General features: G+C 35.2%; 1 protein-coding gene across 1 annotated transcript; it reads left to right on the plus strand.

Moving 5' to 3' along the window:
* Positions 1-16,845: 16,845 nt before the first annotated feature.
* On the plus strand, positions 16,846-17,726 carry LOC100026307 (AN1-type zinc finger protein 6-like). The gene has a single exon (XM_056814812.1). It carries the CDS (start codon positions 17,221-17,223, stop codon positions 17,638-17,640), a length of 420 nt encoding a protein of 139 aa, XP_056670790.1. The 5' UTR covers positions 16,846-17,220; the 3' UTR covers positions 17,641-17,726.
* The last annotated feature ends 302 nt before the right edge of the window (positions 17,727-18,028 follow it).

Below are 18,028 nucleotides of genomic sequence, written 5' to 3' on the forward strand. Positions count from 1 at the left end.
AACAAACAAACAAAAAAAAACCTTTGAAGCTCAAAAAATACTTGTTACAAGTTCTTCAGGTCTAGCCAATCTTTTATCCTTGACAAAGATATTTCTAACAAAGTCTATTACTGCCATCATTCCAAAATGTGACAGTAGAAAAACAAAACCTCTGTACTGCTGATAAAAACCTTTTGGTTCTAAAATGTCACTAAGAATCTAGATCATTCTGGTGGAAGGGTAGATTAAGCTGAAGAGTTACAAATATAAAACCATCCAGGAGCCACTAGACTCCATGGGAAAATTTTCCCTCTAGCAGCCATCCAGGGGTTACCAAGCCCTGTAAAGATTAAAATTTAGGGAAGACTGAGGCAGGTAGAAATTAGTTTCTCTCTGCAAGGAGTATTATTTTTATGAGGTTTATTGAAAATTAAGACTTTAAGAATATACAAGTAAGAAAAGCACATGTCTAGGCCAGAGAGAGAGAGGCCTAGACAATCTCACCTACATCATGAAAAAAGCCACGTCTGCTTGCAAGTGGAAACAGGAAAGAAAAAAAGAGACTGTGCCGTGGACAGAGACCCTCTAAATAATGATTTTGTTCTTGGCTCAGGTGAGAATTCAGTGAGATTACAAAGCATTCTGGGGAAGTGGAGCAAGGGCTTCTGGGGATTGAAGTCCTGGATTCAAGTCTTTTTTTTACAACTGGAAAATCCTTCCTACCACTTGGATGAGATTATAACCCATCACTGGGCAACCAAAACCCTTGGGAAAACTCCCTCCTCTGGTCTGATACTGTAACAGTCATAAAAGGCATGCATTTATATGCCTTTGCATTGTATCCATTGCAATGTAGAAGTGAGGAAGACAATAGTGAAAATCACTTCTGATGTCTCATCCATTACATTTTTATAAATGTGGAAGTGGGGAATACAATAGTGCTATTGCTCTTCACTTCAACTACTAATGGATCCTTACCTCTTTTTACAAACAACTCAAAGGTAGGTAAATGATCAGTCAGAGGTAGTGGTGCTCCTAGATATCTGAAAATCACTTCTGAAGACCTCTTAACATGAATTAAGATTTTTAGCTCATTAAATTCTCCAAAGGTTGTATATGTGTTTTAACCAGTTTGATGGAGTTCAAACATCATCATCTATTTGATAATTAACAAAAACAAAACAGAACAGAAGGTCATTAAGGCAACATGTGACCATGATGAATCTGGTGATGAACCCAGCATCCATAAGTACCTACGGTTTTGACATGGAAAAAGGTTTGTCCAAGTTGTTTATGGACTTTTATAATGATATTTTCTCCAGTACAGTCCTATGGGGAGGGTAAAAATAAAAACAATGTAACAGAACATATAGTTAATGCCCAAGACAGTAGCTGAAAATGACATAGTGTAATAGAATATATTAGATTATATTAATATATGAACTTAAAAAAACAAAAATAACATTTTTACACAATCAGTAAATACAATAAGTGTAATAGGATACAGGCACTCAGTATTAATTAAAGGTTTTACATGTGAGCTATCAATCCAAGAGTCTTTTTCTCCAATTCTGATACCTGTGTTACAGAGACTTCTTCACTATTAGAAAGGAACAAACTGAAACAGTTAACATCAATAAGGCAATGGAGTCTGAAAAGGCTTAAAAGTCACCTCCAGACTCATTGAGTTTTCTTCCCCTCCCAAATATCATCATCCATCTAGATTCCTTTGATTAAGCCTCTGGACTTCCCCATACTGAGGGGGATTTGCACACTAAGCAGAGTGTGGACAAACCCCATATTGGATGTGTTGCAAAGGCTAGGCATGCTTAGATAATAAGAGGGATGAATCTCCCTTATGAATCTTGAGATTACTCAAGCTAACAGCAAGGACAAGCATACCCAGGAATGGTAGTAAGAAAAGATATTCTATAACTGATAAAACAATGCTCTTTCATAGAGTGGGCCATGCATTTAAATCAAATCATTAAATGTGTAGCAATTCTACTTCCTGTTCGGACATGGCTCTACCTTAGTACTGAGTAAAATTAAGAGATTTGGAAGAGTAACATTGCTTCCCCTAACCCCTGTTCAGGGTAAAATTTTAGGGTTGAGACTGAATATAATTTTAGTTGTCCCCAGGGATTCAATTTCTAAATCCCAATGAAATACTCAAGTCAGAATAGAATTTTATGGTGGTTTATTTTCAGTACAAGGAAGAAATTAAGAATGAGGGAGAAAGATGGGGAAAAAAGGGAGTTAGATCTACTCTGGCCTACTCTGAGCTGGGGGAATTCAGAGGTCTCTCAGCCAAGGGGCCTTCCCAGAAGATTGAATCTAGCTTGGCTTCTAGCCACGAGGCCTCATCTAAGATGAGGGCCCTCCTTGGAGACTGGTGTCTTCAGAAAAGTCAAGGGAAAGGGGAGTCAGTCTTATCACTCACCACATGGTTGCCTAAGGGAAGCAGGCTGAGGTCGCATGCTAGAGCTCCAAATCAAGTTCCACCACCAAAGTCTGAAAAAGCCTCTCTCATAGGAAGTGACATGAAATATAAAGGCAGTTCTTTACATCACTTCCTGTGTCTCACATGTACCAATGGTGGCTTCAACTTGGCTTTGGACAGCACAGATGGTCAGTCAGTTGTTTCTGATTTATCACTTGCTAGCACACAGTAAGTCATAGACCATCCTCCCCGACAATGAATCCTTAAGTGGAGGTGTATACATTCCTGGTTTCTAGAATTCTAAAGACTAAGCAAGGTGGAGTACATCTAAAATTCACACCCCTAATGGTAAAAACACCAGGGACCTGCTTGCTTCCACTGCCATGTGGACAGGGGTTTTCTGCTCCCCTTTATTGATTTCCTCAGCTATGTGGGCATGGAGTGAAGATGGTGGAAGCAACCCTTCAGGTAAAAGCCATTAAGAGACTAATTTTTGCCTAATAGAAACACCCGGGCTTCCAAGGCAGCAGCAAGCAGTCAGATGTTAGCAATGTAAGGGAAAGGGTGAATTATACCTCACCTTTCTAGGAAAAAACAGCTTGGCAAGGACCCCCAGGCACTGTCTGGCCTGAGTAGAAAGAGGAGCAGAGAGGGTGGCATAGGCTTTTAAAGCTAATCTGTCTTTAACTAAGATAGGAGTTAGGAGTAAGGGTTCTAAACTCTAGAATTCTGGTCACCAAAAATGCAATATTAAAATTAATATAGATAACTCCAAGTATTATATTTAATAAGGTTTATTGTTTATCACTTGAAATAGAAGAAATATAAGAACAAAAGTTTAAAAAATCTAAGTAAAACCATTTGGTAAAATTCTTCTGCCTGGCTCTCACCCAGCCTCCACAACTGCCTTCCTTGGAGCAGAGATAAAGAGAGGAGCAACACCCACAACTTTATCTTCAAAGTCTAAGCACATAATGTGACAATGAAAATGGTAAGTTGGGAAAGGGTGTTCTGGGGAGAAAATTCTAATTACACAATTTCAGTATGTTTTTAGATTCTGTCTGTTCCTTCTATGGCAGTGGATTTCTTTCTTTCTTTCTTTCTTTCTTTCTTTCTTTCTTTCTTTCTTTCTTTCTTTCTTTCTTTCTTTCTTTCTTTCTTTCTTTCTTTCTTTCTTTCTTTCTTTCTTTCTTTCTTTCTTTCTCTCATGAATCCCTGACTGGAACTTTTCTCATTTCTTTTATTATTTTTGCATTAAAATATTTATTTATTAAATGCTTCCTATGGATCTATGCATTGGGAATACACATACACACACACAAATGGAGATGATCTTTCTCTTTTTCTCAAGAGTTCACATTCTGAAAAAAGAAGATAACATACATTAAAAGAAGAGACCAGGAAAAGGGTGATTATATTTGAGAATTTAATGGATAGGTGAATTAAGATATAGAGAATTTGAGAGACTCATTTTTTCCAGGATTGTTTGTACTTATTTGATTATTATTCCAAGACACAGAGATGGTAAATGTTTATTTTAAAAAAATGAAAAATTTGTATTTTTCTAGATTACATGTAAGAAATTTTAATATTTTGAAATTCATGTTCTCTCTTTCCATTCCTCACCTACACTCTTCCCAAGAAGAAGGTAGTATGATAGTATGATATAGTTTGTACAGATGTTTCACATATATGTACATGTACATTTATAGGCTGTATATGTACAGTTTATACATGTATGTATCATATAATATATATTTCCATGTTTGTCATGTCATGAAAGAAGATACATATGTATTACACTAGAGGAATATTCACAGAGGAGATAAGGAATGGTATGTTTTAATTTATATTCAGATACTGTTTCACCAATGGTAGTGGAAATCTTTCTTGGTCATAAATCTCTTGGAGTGTTTCTAGATTCATTCCTCATTGATAATAGTTAAGTCATTCACAGATGATCATCATAAATTTCTTTATTACCATATAAAGCTTTCTCTTTGTTCTGCTCACTTCACTTCCATTTCATATGTCTTTCCAGATTTTTTTTTGTGTGATTATCTTATCATTTCTTATGACAGAATACTATTCCATTATAGGCATATTCCACATTTTCCCCAGGTATTTCAAATTTGATGGATATCCTTTCAGATTCTAGTTTTTGTATCGGCAGATTCTTTCCCCCTATGTTTAATATAATTGGAATACAGGACTAGTGGTGCTATTGCTGGGTCAAAGGGTATGCACAGTTTTATGGCCCTTTGGGAATGATTCCAGATTGCACTGCAGAAAGGTTCTATTATTCACACCTCTACCAGCAGTGTATTAGTGTCCTGAATTTTCCACATCTACTCCAAGATATTTCATTTTCCTTTTTTGTCATGTTTCCGGTTGGATAGCTATGTAGGGATACCTTTTCTCATTCTGATAGTTGCCTCTTCATCTCCTTTGACTGTTTGTCAATTTGGAAACACTTTGTATTTTTATAAATTTGACTCTTTTCTCCATAAAAATGAGAAATGAAGCCTTTGCGAAGAAACCTACTATATTTTTGCTTTTTAAATGTAGGTTGATTTTTTTATTGTGCAGAAAAATTTACACATAATGTAGTCAAAGTTATCTATTTTATGTCTCATCATGTTTGTAAACCTTAAAATTTCTTAGAGTTATAAATGTTGGAAATTTCACCTTTGGGAAATTTCATACTTGAAAAATTTCCTACTGATAGTCTTGGAATGTGAACCCCCTTGGCATGGGAGGGTCTTTCTCCTCCCTATTTAAGATTACTTTAGGACAGAAACCTTTTGCTGAACAATGGAAAGGGCTTTGACCTATGCTTAAGCATAGAACAGGAAGTTCTTTGAGTCATGATTGATTTTAGAATTGATATAATAGAGATACTTGGAATGACAGAACCAGGTCTTGGAACTTACAATCTCCACCCTGCTCAGGGTAACAGGATTTAGGAAGGGCTGCAGCAAGGGATCAAAGTTTAATTATTTGAGAATATGACCTTCAACAGACATGTGCAAAGGGGCCGACCTCTGGGCAGTCCTGGGTTAAGCTAGAGCCACCATTGGCACAGGGAAGACATGGACAGTGATTGGTAGATGTGAGAACTGAGGGGAGGGAACTGAGATGGTTTCCTTAAAGATAGAGGGGTCTGAGGACTGAGGGAGGTTGCAGAGGCTTTGCTCTGAGAGGTTGTGCTCTGAGAAGCTTGCTCTGAAGGAAGCTGGAGGTGGAGGCCCCTGAGACTGTTTCTCCATTTTGGTCACGTGAGTGATAGGGACTGATCTCTTTTCTTTGCCTCAGCTATCTAAGGGCTTGGGCCTTTTGGCCCAGCCTAAACAGAGGGGGTATTTAAGCCCTATTCTCTTCTCTCTCTCTCTCTCTCTCTCTCTCTCTCTCTCTCTCTCTCTCTCTCTCTCTCTCTCTCTTTCTGTCTCTCTAATACCTTTCTTCCTCCTGTTTGTAATTAAACTCCATAAAAGTTTGACTGCTGACTTGAGTTTTCATTTAGGAATTACATAGATGAACTCTGTGGTGACCTTAACTTAGTATATATCAGTCTTTTAAAGTGATTTCCTTGTCACATGTTCTTTGTCTTGTTTTGATGTAAATTTTTCTTTAATCCATGGGTTTGACAGGTAAACTATTTTGTGCTCCCCTAATTGTTTTATGGTATCCTCCTTTTTCATAAACCATGTATCCATTTTGACTTTACTTTGGATTATGGTATAAAGTGTTGTTTTATGCATAATTTTAGATATACTGTTTTCAAGTTTTCCTAGAAATTTTTGTTAAATAGTGAATTCTTCTTCCAAAAGCCTGGCTCTTTGAATTTGTCAAACACTAGATGACAGTAATAATTTACCTTTGTGTTGAGTTTCTAATGTATTCCATTTCTCTCTCATTCTATTTCTTAGTTGGTACCAGATTGTTTTGATGGTTACCATTTTGTAATATAGTTTGAGATCTGGTAAAACTAAGTCAGCTTTTTTTTTCTAATAAATTTTGTTTTTGTCCATACCTGAAGTCTTCTAAACATGATAGCACCTACAGACTATTGGCTTTGCTGCTAGAGCATTTAATAATCCAACATTACTTGCATAAATGAGTGGGGAATCAGATTAAAGGTCTACTATTTACCTTAATTAATCCCCATTCATTACCAATAAATTACTCAAGGTGCTGGGCAATTCAGTGCTAATCTCCTTTTCTAGTCTTGCTTTGTGACACTCACTACCACATATTCAATACTCTATACTCCAGCTAAATTTTATAATTACACTCTGTCCTGTGAATAGCCTTGTATCTCAACACCTACCTAATTTTATTAATTCTCTTCTACTGTCCTGAAATAAAAATTTGTTCATCTTTACTTGTTAAATACCTAAACTTTCTTTAAAATCCAATTAAAATACCATCTCCTTTTTGATGGTTTTTATTTTGGTACTTTAAGGAATTTATATTTTTTCCCTCCTTAAATTTTACAGAGCACTTTGCATGACTCCTTTAGGTCTTGATTGTAATGGACATATTAATTTTTTATTATAGTAGTGATCTTTGGAGGTAGCTTATCTTTCTACTCAACTGTAATCTCCATGAAGGCAGGGATTGTTTATTTCCAAAACTAAATTCCCAGACCAGTGTTCTCTGAATGTGTGCAAGTGTGTGGGTATTTATTTTAATATGTGTATATATATATGCATGTATATTTATACACACATTTGTGAAATTGAATTGAGCTTCAAATACTAAAATCATTCATATCATTGTATTGATGGGTAATTTTGATATATAAAATGGATTTGTCATTTCTCCTGAGGCTGTCATATGGTTTAAGAATAATTAATGTTATTATAATTATTTTTCAAAAGCGTTAAGGATTCAGTTTATTGGACATGCCATAATTATATCAAAGGTACTTTAATTCAATGCATTTTCCACTGTGGGGATTTCTTCATTGTCGAGGTAGTGTGAAAAGGGTTTTGTTCTAATTTATTCCACATTTTATTTTCAACATGAAGTACTAAATCTATTGAACCATGAGCCTTAGGTGAATAGATCTCTTCACTTGTGGTATTTACTGCTCTGGTAAATTAGGTGTACATAATAACCAGCTGTCGACCTCCAGATGTAATACAGTCAAGCTGCATAAATTCCCATCTTTTCAGACACATACATTTCAATGCCTTTCTCCAAGAAGAACTTGGTCTGCTGCTGTTGTAAATAAGTTCATACTGTGGAAACTAATTTCATGCCAGCTTTGTTTTTATTTATTTTTTAAATGATTTAAGAAAAAAGCATATTTTAGCAGCAAAACCCATAGCAGCAAAACCATCAAAGCTTGAAAAAAGTATTTTATGTTTAAAAATAATGTAGAATTTCAAATATACAGGATGCCACAAAAATAGAGAGGGAAATCTAAATGATGAATGTATCCCACTTTGAATAAATCTCTAATCCACACTATTCATATTTCAGTATTTAAAACAAAGCTGTTCTCTTTAATTTTTTTAGTCAAGGATTGATTAAAACAAGTTTCTTAAAAACTTAAAAATAGAGTGTTATTTAAAAGTGTTGACAGGTAATTTGTGTGATTTAAATGACCATCAAATTGAAACTTTTTTTTTTCTGAGAGCAGACATTTCTCTAAAATAGAAAGTTCCATCTAGTTTTTTAGTGGTATTTTGAGAAAACAGAAAAAAATAGAGATTTGATGATCCTTGTATTACCATCAAGGTTTAAAGAAGAAAAAAATAAAAGAAAGAAAACACATCTTTGAGTTTGATTGACCCTTCAGACTATTAACTACATTCATTTTCAAAAGATTAATCTCCTTTAATCCTTTCTGGCTCAATTTGGGAAGAGCCTGCCTATGAAAATCTGGAAAGACAAAGGTCAGCAAAAAAGACTTCAGTAATTATTGAGTAGAATAACACTTTGCCCTTTAGGAACTGTATCTTAATTTGAAAAATTGATGATATTCCAGATATAAATAGTTTAGTCAATAAAGAGCGAAAGCTGACAGACATTAAAGGCCCAATTGGTCTTTTTTCCAAGGCAACTTGATGAATGGAACACAAATCTCTATTGACAGTTGCCCCCCAAAGAAATTCTAAGATTGACAAAGAAGGCTTGATGTAGAATAGAATTTCAAGGACATTTGTCTACTGACCATAATATTTTTAAATAATTTTTTGTGACACTTTTAATTTTTAAAGCATATTAGGAAAGCCATCCTGGTATTTTATACCTAATGCTATATTTCCAGTTAAGAGGTTATTGTTAAAGAATATTAAGGATAAAATTATAACTCCTGTCTCATTGATATAAAGAACTCCTAGGAAGAAAATACCTTTACCAAGGCAGTTCAATACTTATGCAATTTAAATTCTTGAAGTGTCCTAAAACCCTGAGAAGTTAAGTGACTTCTCTAAGGGAATAGTATGTTGCAGAGGTACAGCTTTAACCCCAGTTTTTATGACTTAAGCCTCATTCTTATAGCCATTATTTCATGTTTATCAATAAAATCCCAATAATCATGAAAGGTGCCATTTATCTTGGCTATCAAATCAGGTTTTTAAGAAAGAAGGCTCTAGGGAGATGGACTTTTTTGGGATACATATCTGGTCTTACTGCTTATACTTTATTGTTTCAAAATTTTTCAACAAAGAGCTAATTTTAATTTTAGAGAGATGCAGATGAAGCATTCCAGGATGCTTCTTCCTAGCAGAATAATAGCTGCTTGGATTACAATTAAGCCAATAACATGAACAGGCTGAAGTGATAACACATTCTCAATTACATATATGAAATAAGGGTGATGATATTATACATTATGCTCAGTTCAATTCAATTTAATAAACGTTTAGGTGTTCACTGTATATAAAGTATACTATTCTAGGCATTTGAAATAAAAAGACTAAAAACAAAAACAAAACAAAAACAAAGGTTACCTTACCCAAGGAACTTATGTCCTACTATAGGAAAATAATATTTACATGGATATACAATTACACTTATAAGTAATTAGTAAATATAAAATATGGACAAAGTGAATAAACTAATTTTCAGAGTAATTTATAATAAGTGGGTAGAGGAGGTAAAGGAGGATTCAGCAGAGACTTTACATTAAAGATAGCACCTGAACTGAACCTTGAATAGAAGTAGGATTCTATGAAATAGAGATAAAAAGAGAATTACTTGTATTGAGACAGCTTTTGGAAAATCAAGCTTATTGCTGAGTTGATTAGAGCTCATGTGGATGGAATTATATTTATATATCAGATCACCACATGGATCATTTGGTGATGTCATTCCATGCCAGAGGTGACTTATGTATACTTTTTGTTTGTTTTTCTTGATATCATTGAACAGAATTGGCAAAGATTATCTTTAAGTGACTTGATCAGCAAAACTTATTTGTATTTTTATCAAATTAACTCAAATGTATTAGAAAGAAAAAATATTATAAAATATCCTACTGGAGTTTTTATTGCAGTCTGTGGCATAATTAAGAGGTTGAACTGGTTCCCCATAGAAATAAGTGTTGCAGAACATTTACTAACATTTGCTAAGGATTGAATTCAAAATTAAATACCTAATGCAGAGATTTTTAACCTGGAGTTCATATACAAGGGTTAATTGTTTTTATTTGAATGGGAGACATGATGAAAAAGACTCTCTAGCACCACAGAAGTAACTGAGAATCTTATATAGATTGAAACATACAATTCTTCACTTTATTCCCTCCACAAATTTTTCTCTAGTGTATATATTTGTTTTCTTTAACAATATGATGAATGTGGGAATACATATTGTCTGATAACCCATGCACAACCTATATTAATTACATGCCATCTTGCATAAAACAGGGGTGGGAGGGTGAAAACATGGACAGGAAAATGTCAGAAAGCAATTCTTAAAAAACCTTTTAGAACCCAAAAATATTTGTTCCATATATGCTCACATCTAAGCACCTATATAGTTTCTATGAAATTTCTCAAAGTATAACTCTTTTCCTGTTTACCACACATCTTTTCTATCAAACAATAAATCAAACTCTAATCACTTATGATGGACTTTTTGATTCCAGACAGTGTGATTTATGGTAGAACATTCCCAGTGAAAATGGGGGATATTCCACTTGGACCATAGATAGTATTCAAGGGAATAATGAATAAGTAAATTATATATGATCTTTTTTGTCACCCTTTTACTTAGTATTGTATCTACCAAATAGTAGACATTTTATTAATGAATGCTGATTTAACTTGACTTGAATACAAGAAGGGTTTCAATTCTAATGAACTTTAAGGACAAGGTGGGGATTACTATTTGATATTAACACTAATAGAAAGCAACAATTTTAACAGTATTTTTCACAATCATTTTTATCTTCTCTTTTTAAAGCATTATTTTCTGTCAGTAACAAATCTAAGGGCAAGGGCTAGGCAAATGGGCTTAAGTGATTTGACCAGGCTTAAATAGTTGGGAAGTGTCTGAGACCAGATTTGAATCCAGGTTCTCCTGATTCCAGATCTGGTTTCTATTTTCTGTGGCATCTAGCTGTCCCACTTGTATATTTTTTAAGGCTCTTTAAAAGAGTGTGGAGAGGCATTATGACATAGGAGATAGAAAGCTGGCTTCAAGTCTGGGTGACCTGAGGTCAGGACCTGATTAACTCTTGAGAAAGATATCACCTGAATTTTGGGCCAGTTTCCAACTCTCCCACCTGCACCGTGACTTCTTCCCATTGCTAGAACTCTGAATTTTGTCCCTGGATCTTTGTGATTATATGGGTGAGAATTTCATTTTAGCTTGAACTGAAGCTAACCATTGTGAAACTTTATAGCCATTTCCAAACCACCCCTTTGCAAACATACTTTCATCCTTCCTCCTTTCCCAGTTTGAGTACACGGGTTGGCATGATTGCTTATTATCATCTTATGCATTTCAGGCATTTCTTGCCACACACACAAAAAAACATTTAGAAACATTTCATTCACATTCATTCATTTATTCATTCATTCATAAATTCATTCATTGCTTTAACCTGTAGGAAAATTTAAGATTATGAATTGCAGATTAGTTGTTGGCTGCCTTGGTAGAGAGATTTTTTCCTGGAGAATTAACAATATACCCCCTCAAAATGGTGTATCATTTTTTTCTACAGACCTATTTTGCTGAGCTATAATGGCTCATTTTAAAAATTGAGTTTCCTTATGATCTTTTTTGGTCTTTTTATGTAAGAACTATTATGTAGTTTGAGGTATCAGATAGAGATTTTATTAGTGCTATTTTTGGAATACATATAATTGCTTCTTTTTTTGCTTAGAAGTGTAACAACATAAGAAAGATATAGTAGATTTAGTGATAAGGAAACTTAAGAGGTCATTAAGTCTAAATATATCTTTTTATAGATACGACAATAGATACTCTGAAATGAAGCAACTTGCCTAATGCTAAAAGAGCATTAAGTGACGGTCATAATTCTAACCTAGGTACTCTGATTTCAAATCCTGTATTTATTCTACTGTTACATAATTCTTCTTTTTAGTGCTTTAATTCTTTAACCATTTTAACTGGGAGTAATGTGCAATCAAGGCTGAAAAAGGTAAAAATAAAATATACATTTTAAAAAAGGAAATTTGGATTCTTTAGAGATTAATGGGAAAAAGCACGAGAATTTGAATCAAAAGATGAGAAGACCTAAATTCCAGTCCCATTTCTAACAAAGACTGGCTATGACCATGGACAACTCACAGAATTATAGGTTGTAAGGGACCTTCCTATCTATTATGTCCAAATCCCTCATTTTGAAGATGATAAAACTGAGGCAGGAAAGTTAAGTGAATTTTTAAGGGTCACATTTCTAGTAACCATCAAAAAGAGGATATGGACTTATATATTTCTACCTCAAGTCTAGAGCCTTATCAACTATATTATACTTCATTATTGGGCTTCCTTTTTGACCTCTATAAAATGACAGGGTTCAACTAAGTGTTGTCTAAACTAAAACATTCTGTGCTGATGAGTAAATCAATGGTTAGATGTCTCCATAACAGAAAAAAAAAACTCAATGAGCTACAATAAATTAAGATAAAATAAGAAGAGATGATATTATACTTCATTATATCATATAATAATCTTACTGAATAAATCAACTATTTTTTTGTTCATTATTATATCCCTATAACATGGTCTGGTTCATGAGCATATACATTTATTTGATCCAAGTTAGATGGCATGATTTCATTTAGTCCAAGTGAACATGATTCTGTGAAAGATTTTAACATTTTCATCTCTAGGCATAGCATATCCCAAAAGTGTTAGTGCAGTATTAAACTTTAAAAGCTTAATAACTTATAACAGAAATGACCTTGGAGATACCTTGTATATTATAAAAATCCCTGGATTTGGAGTTTGAGGAACTTGTTAAAGTCTCAACTCTGATATTTACAAAAAGGTACCCAAGAAAAAGGCATTTAGATTTTTTGAGTCTCAATTTCCTAATTTATAAAATGAGGAGGTTGGATTAAGGTATCTAAAATCTCTGACCAATATGGCAGGAAAGGAAAGTAACAAATGTTGGAGGGGATGTGGCAAAACTAGGACACTAGTACTCTGCTGGTGGAGTTGTGAATTGGTCCAATAATTCTGGAGGGCAATTTGGAACTTTACCCAAAGGACTTTAAAAGAATGACCAGAATGACCTCTGACCAGCCATACCACTATTGGGTTTATACCCCAAAGAGATAATAAATTAAAAGACTTGTACAACATTATTTATAGCCACATTCTTTGTGGTGACAAAAAATTGAAAAATGAGGGGATGTCCATATAGTGAGGAATGGCTGAACAAATTGTACTATTTGTTGGTGATGAAATATTATTGTGCTAGAAGGAATAATGAACTGGAGGAATTCCATGTGAATTGGAAAGACCTCCAGGAATTGATGCAGAGAGAAAGGAGCAGAACTAGGAAAACATTGTACACAGAGACTGTTTCATTATGGCACAACCAAATGTAATAGACTTTTCTACTAGCAGCAATGCAATGACCCAAGACAATCCAGAGCAACTTATGAGAAAGAATGCTATCCATATCTAGAGAAAGAAATGTGGAAACAAAAATATAGAAGAAAAACCATATGATCACATAATTCTTTAGGGATATGATTAAAGTTTTGATGTTAAAATATCACTCTAATACAAATATGAATAACATGGAAATAGTTTTTGAACAATGATACATGTATAACCCAGTGGAACTGCTTGTCAATTTTGGGAGGGAAGAGGAAAGAGTGGGGATTGGGGATTATGAATTATGCCACCATGAAATAATTCTACATTAAAAAATAAAATAAATTTTAAAAATAAAATAAAATCTGGAAAAAATATCTAAAGTCTCTTTTTTCCTTTTGTAAATATAATATTAATTAATGATAAAATTAATGCTATTACTAAAACTGTTCAAACCCAAGCAACATGACAATTCAATATTGTAGAAAATGGAAAGGAAATAAAAATAACTCATATCAGTTATTCAGAAACCAAATATGCATACTATTGCTAAGTACCACAAATTCTTTAATTTTAAATGAATTACAGTCAATTTGGCTTTTAAGCTGTTATTTTCTAATTGCACTAATTTCAATTTTCCCCCATTTTTCCTCAACCTGTCTTATTTGATGTTTGCTTGGATCTCATCATCCCCAGTTGCTTCTGTACTTTGCTCTTTGTCCCCATAAGAATTTTTGAGAGTTAAATGGTTTTTTCTGCTGTTTACTCATTTTCCTGGCCTTTTTTGCCTGTGGAATGAGAATTCAGAAAGTTGATGATTCTGCCTCTTCTGCTGGCTTATAGGGATCAGCACTGTGAGCTATTTTGCCCTGAGGCTAGATCTTCATCACAGTGGAGTAGGCTTGAAAGAACCCAGTACTATGAATTTCCCTGTCTCCCTGTGGGCTAGTGCCAGGGCCTGGGAATTCAAGTGGTGGATCTGAGGTGCTCTTTTTTGATGTAGCCCAGATCCCAGGATCCTGAAGTTGGTCTATGCCCAGTTGCAGAATCTGGCACAGTAGGTTGGGAGTGATTGGCCAGCATTCCTCTGTGTATGTATAATTTTGCTTCTAGTTCCCTTGTCCCATGGAAATCAACTCTCTGTATACCTTTCAAGTTATTTTCAATGGCAGAGCCTTCTCACTCCATCATGCTGTTGGGTTTTTGACTCCTGCCATTTTGAGGCACCCTTTTTTTAAAAACCCTTACCTTCCATCTTGGAATCAATACTGTGGTTCCAAGTCATAAAAATTGTTAATGGCTAGACACTGTGGGTTAAGTGACTTGCCCAGGGTCACACAGTTGGGAAGTATGTGTTCAGATTTGAACCCAGGACCTCCCATGTCTGGGACTGCCTTTCAATCAACTGAACCACCTAACTTCCCCCTTGAGGCAATTTAATTTAGAATATTTTTCTATGGCTACAAGATTCTTGCTCTTTCCTTCCCCTCCCACCAATACCCTCCTTAACTGACATACAATTCCACTGCATTTTACATGTGTCATTGATCAAAACCTATTTTCATATTATTGATATTTGAACTAGGGTGATCATTTAGAGTCTACATCCACAAACATATCTTCATCAATCCATGTGATCAAGCACTTGTTTTTCTTCTGTGTTTTTATTCCCACAGTTCTTGCTCTGAATGTGAATAGTGTTCTTTCTCGTAGGTCCCTCAGAATTGTTCTGGATCACTGCATTGCTACTAGTAGAGAAGTTTAAGGCACTTTTTAAAGATTGCTTTGGAAGGATTATCAGAGTGGTTTCAGCTTTCACTTCTACTAAGACACTGTCTTGGCTCTACCCCCCAGAGAGTCAATTTGATATGGCCATATCTTATAGTTGACACTATAGAAGGAGAGATATTTTTTTAAAGTCAGATGCATCTAGATGAGCAACTAGGAAGATAAACTAAATATATTAAAGGAAATAAATGAAGCCTATCATAATTTATTTCACTGGGTCTGTTTTCTCAGTCAGTCAATAGATAGATTCAACCCAATGATATATATGGCATGATGCTAAGCACTAAAGTTACAAAGAAAGGCAACAGTACCATCTTAACCATGCCATGGTTTGCTTTGCATTATTTAATATCCTTGAGATTCCCATAAAGGGTCTCAAATACTGCACAAATGGAAATAATCTCAATTTAGGCCTATTCCACACTAATGTTAAAAAATTATGTATGAAATTGTGCTTTCAACATTTAAAGGGAAAGTTCCTTAAAAGCTCTGAGGGGGAAATTTAGAGATATATTGTGATGAAATGTTGAAGGCTGAGTAAGGGAAACAAGTATTTGAATCAAATATACACTGTTCATCCAACCAGACTGCAGGCCAATATGCCTGTGGGCTTTGATTTAAAAAAACCCGTAGACTCAGCTATTCTTAACAAACACAATAATGGTCCTATAATATGGTTACCTAAGCATGTCTTTTGAGAGGAATTTTATTTTGCAAACTTTGCGGTTGAATAGAATGTCCAGTTAAATTATAATATTGCTTCCTTGGTGACAGGATTAAATACACACACACACACACACACACACACACACACACAAACACACACACACACACACACACACCTCTTTAGTTGCAAAGGATGGCTCATTTTATCCCGTCTTGTCCTACACCCTGGTTGGGTGTAGGAAGAATAAGTATCAAATAGTTAAGAATTAATGGGAGTTGAAGACTAACATTTTGCCAACAATCAGGACACAAAATTTTGATTGGCTGATAATAAACTTGAGATTTTAGAAAATGAAAGTGGATCTTATTTGTAGCTTCCAGGTTGGCAAATCCTAAATTAGGGTAGAATTCTTCTGAGGAAAAAAAGTATTATTCATTTCTCTCTGGTCCAGATGAAAACAACACACTGTAGCACTTATTGCAGACCAGAAAGGGTATAATGCTGGCCTTGTAGGTTGAATGAGGACGATCAGGGAGGTTACATGTAGTCATGGAGATTTTAAAGTTTAATTCAGCAAGTTAAATGGTACTTAGAAAAAGAATAAAATGGAAAGTCTGAGCTTCCATAGGGAATCTTTCTTGGACTTTACATAGGACATTCTCCATAATGCTTATGGAACATCTTTGCTGTGGATACACCTCTATGTGTATGTCATTCTTGTTGTTAATGATAATGACTAGGATTTATATTGTATTTTAAGACTTTCAAAGAACTTTACAAATATTATCTCATTTTACACTCATAACAACCCTGGCAGGGAATGCTATTATTATTTATATTTTAAAATTGAAGAGAGAAAAGTTTAATAAACAGCGGACCGAGGAGCCGGCGGTGGTGGCGGCAGCGGTGGGGCCTGACCCGGAGCGAAGTGGGGGGTTCCGCGGCCTCACCTGTCCCCATTCACCCGCGGCGGGGGCGGCGGTGGTGGCGGGCCCGTCAGGCGGAGGGAGCCGCCGCCAGGAATGAAACTGAAGTCTGCTGCAATAAAACACTGAAGGCTTTAAAATGTTTTCTTGCATAAAACTCAAACTTTAAGTAGCTGCTTATGAGGATAGGGAAGTCAGGAAGCTAATGTCTGTCTCAAGGTACAGGACAGCTGTTTGTTCATCAACCTCAACTGTCCCAACCTGACATAGGGAAGTGGGGACAGCTACTCAGAGAACCGCAAAACATCATCGGTACAGTAGCAAGCCTGTACTCCAAATCCAAAATCCCTATACTTTTTCACCAGAGTGCACAGAAGAGGAACATGGCTCAAGAAACTAACCATAGCCAAGTGCCTATGCTTTGTTCCACTGGCTGTGGATTTTATGGAAACCCTCGTACAAATGGCATGTGTTCAGTATGTTATAAAGAACATCTTCAAAGACAGAATAGTAGTAATGGTAGAATTAGCCCACCTGCAACTTCTGTCAGTAGTCTGTCTGAATCTTTACCAGTTCAGTGCACAAATGGCAATGTCCCAGAAGCTCAGTCAACATTAGACTCCACGTTTTCCCCATCTATGCAGCCAAGTCCTGTATCAAATCAATCACTTTTATCAGACTCTGTAGCATCTACCCAAATGGAAAGTACATCTGTGGACAAAGCAGTACCTGAAACAGACGATCTGCAAGGACCCAGAGCAGAGGATCTTGTTCCTCTTGAGTGTGATCCTCCATGTGGATAGTTAATCTTATTTTACCTGCCTGGTGCTTTTGTAAACAGCCATAATTACTAGTGGTTAACAGACAAAATTTGATTTGTCCCAAATAGTGAAAGCTGCTGAACAAGAGAGCCACATTTTCCCCACCAGTCTTATCCTATTTCAAATACCTTTGCTCTCCTCTTCCCCTCATCACAAATATAAATAAATTGGGGGAAAAATTGAAGAAATTGAGCCAAAATGGTTAATATTTATATGACAAATGTTTAAAATATATAAATGTCTCATTTAATTCTATTAACTCTGAGAAGTAGAGATGCAATTATTATCACAATTTTATGGATGGGGAAGCTCAGCTAGGCAGAGTTTAAGGAACTTGTCCATAGTCACAAAGTTAGTTTGTGAGGTTAGA

Source organism: Monodelphis domestica, chromosome 2 (assembly GCF_027887165.1).
Source record: "Monodelphis domestica isolate mMonDom1 chromosome 2, mMonDom1.pri, whole genome shotgun sequence".
NCBI lineage: Eukaryota > Metazoa > Chordata > Mammalia > Didelphimorphia > Didelphidae > Monodelphis > Monodelphis domestica.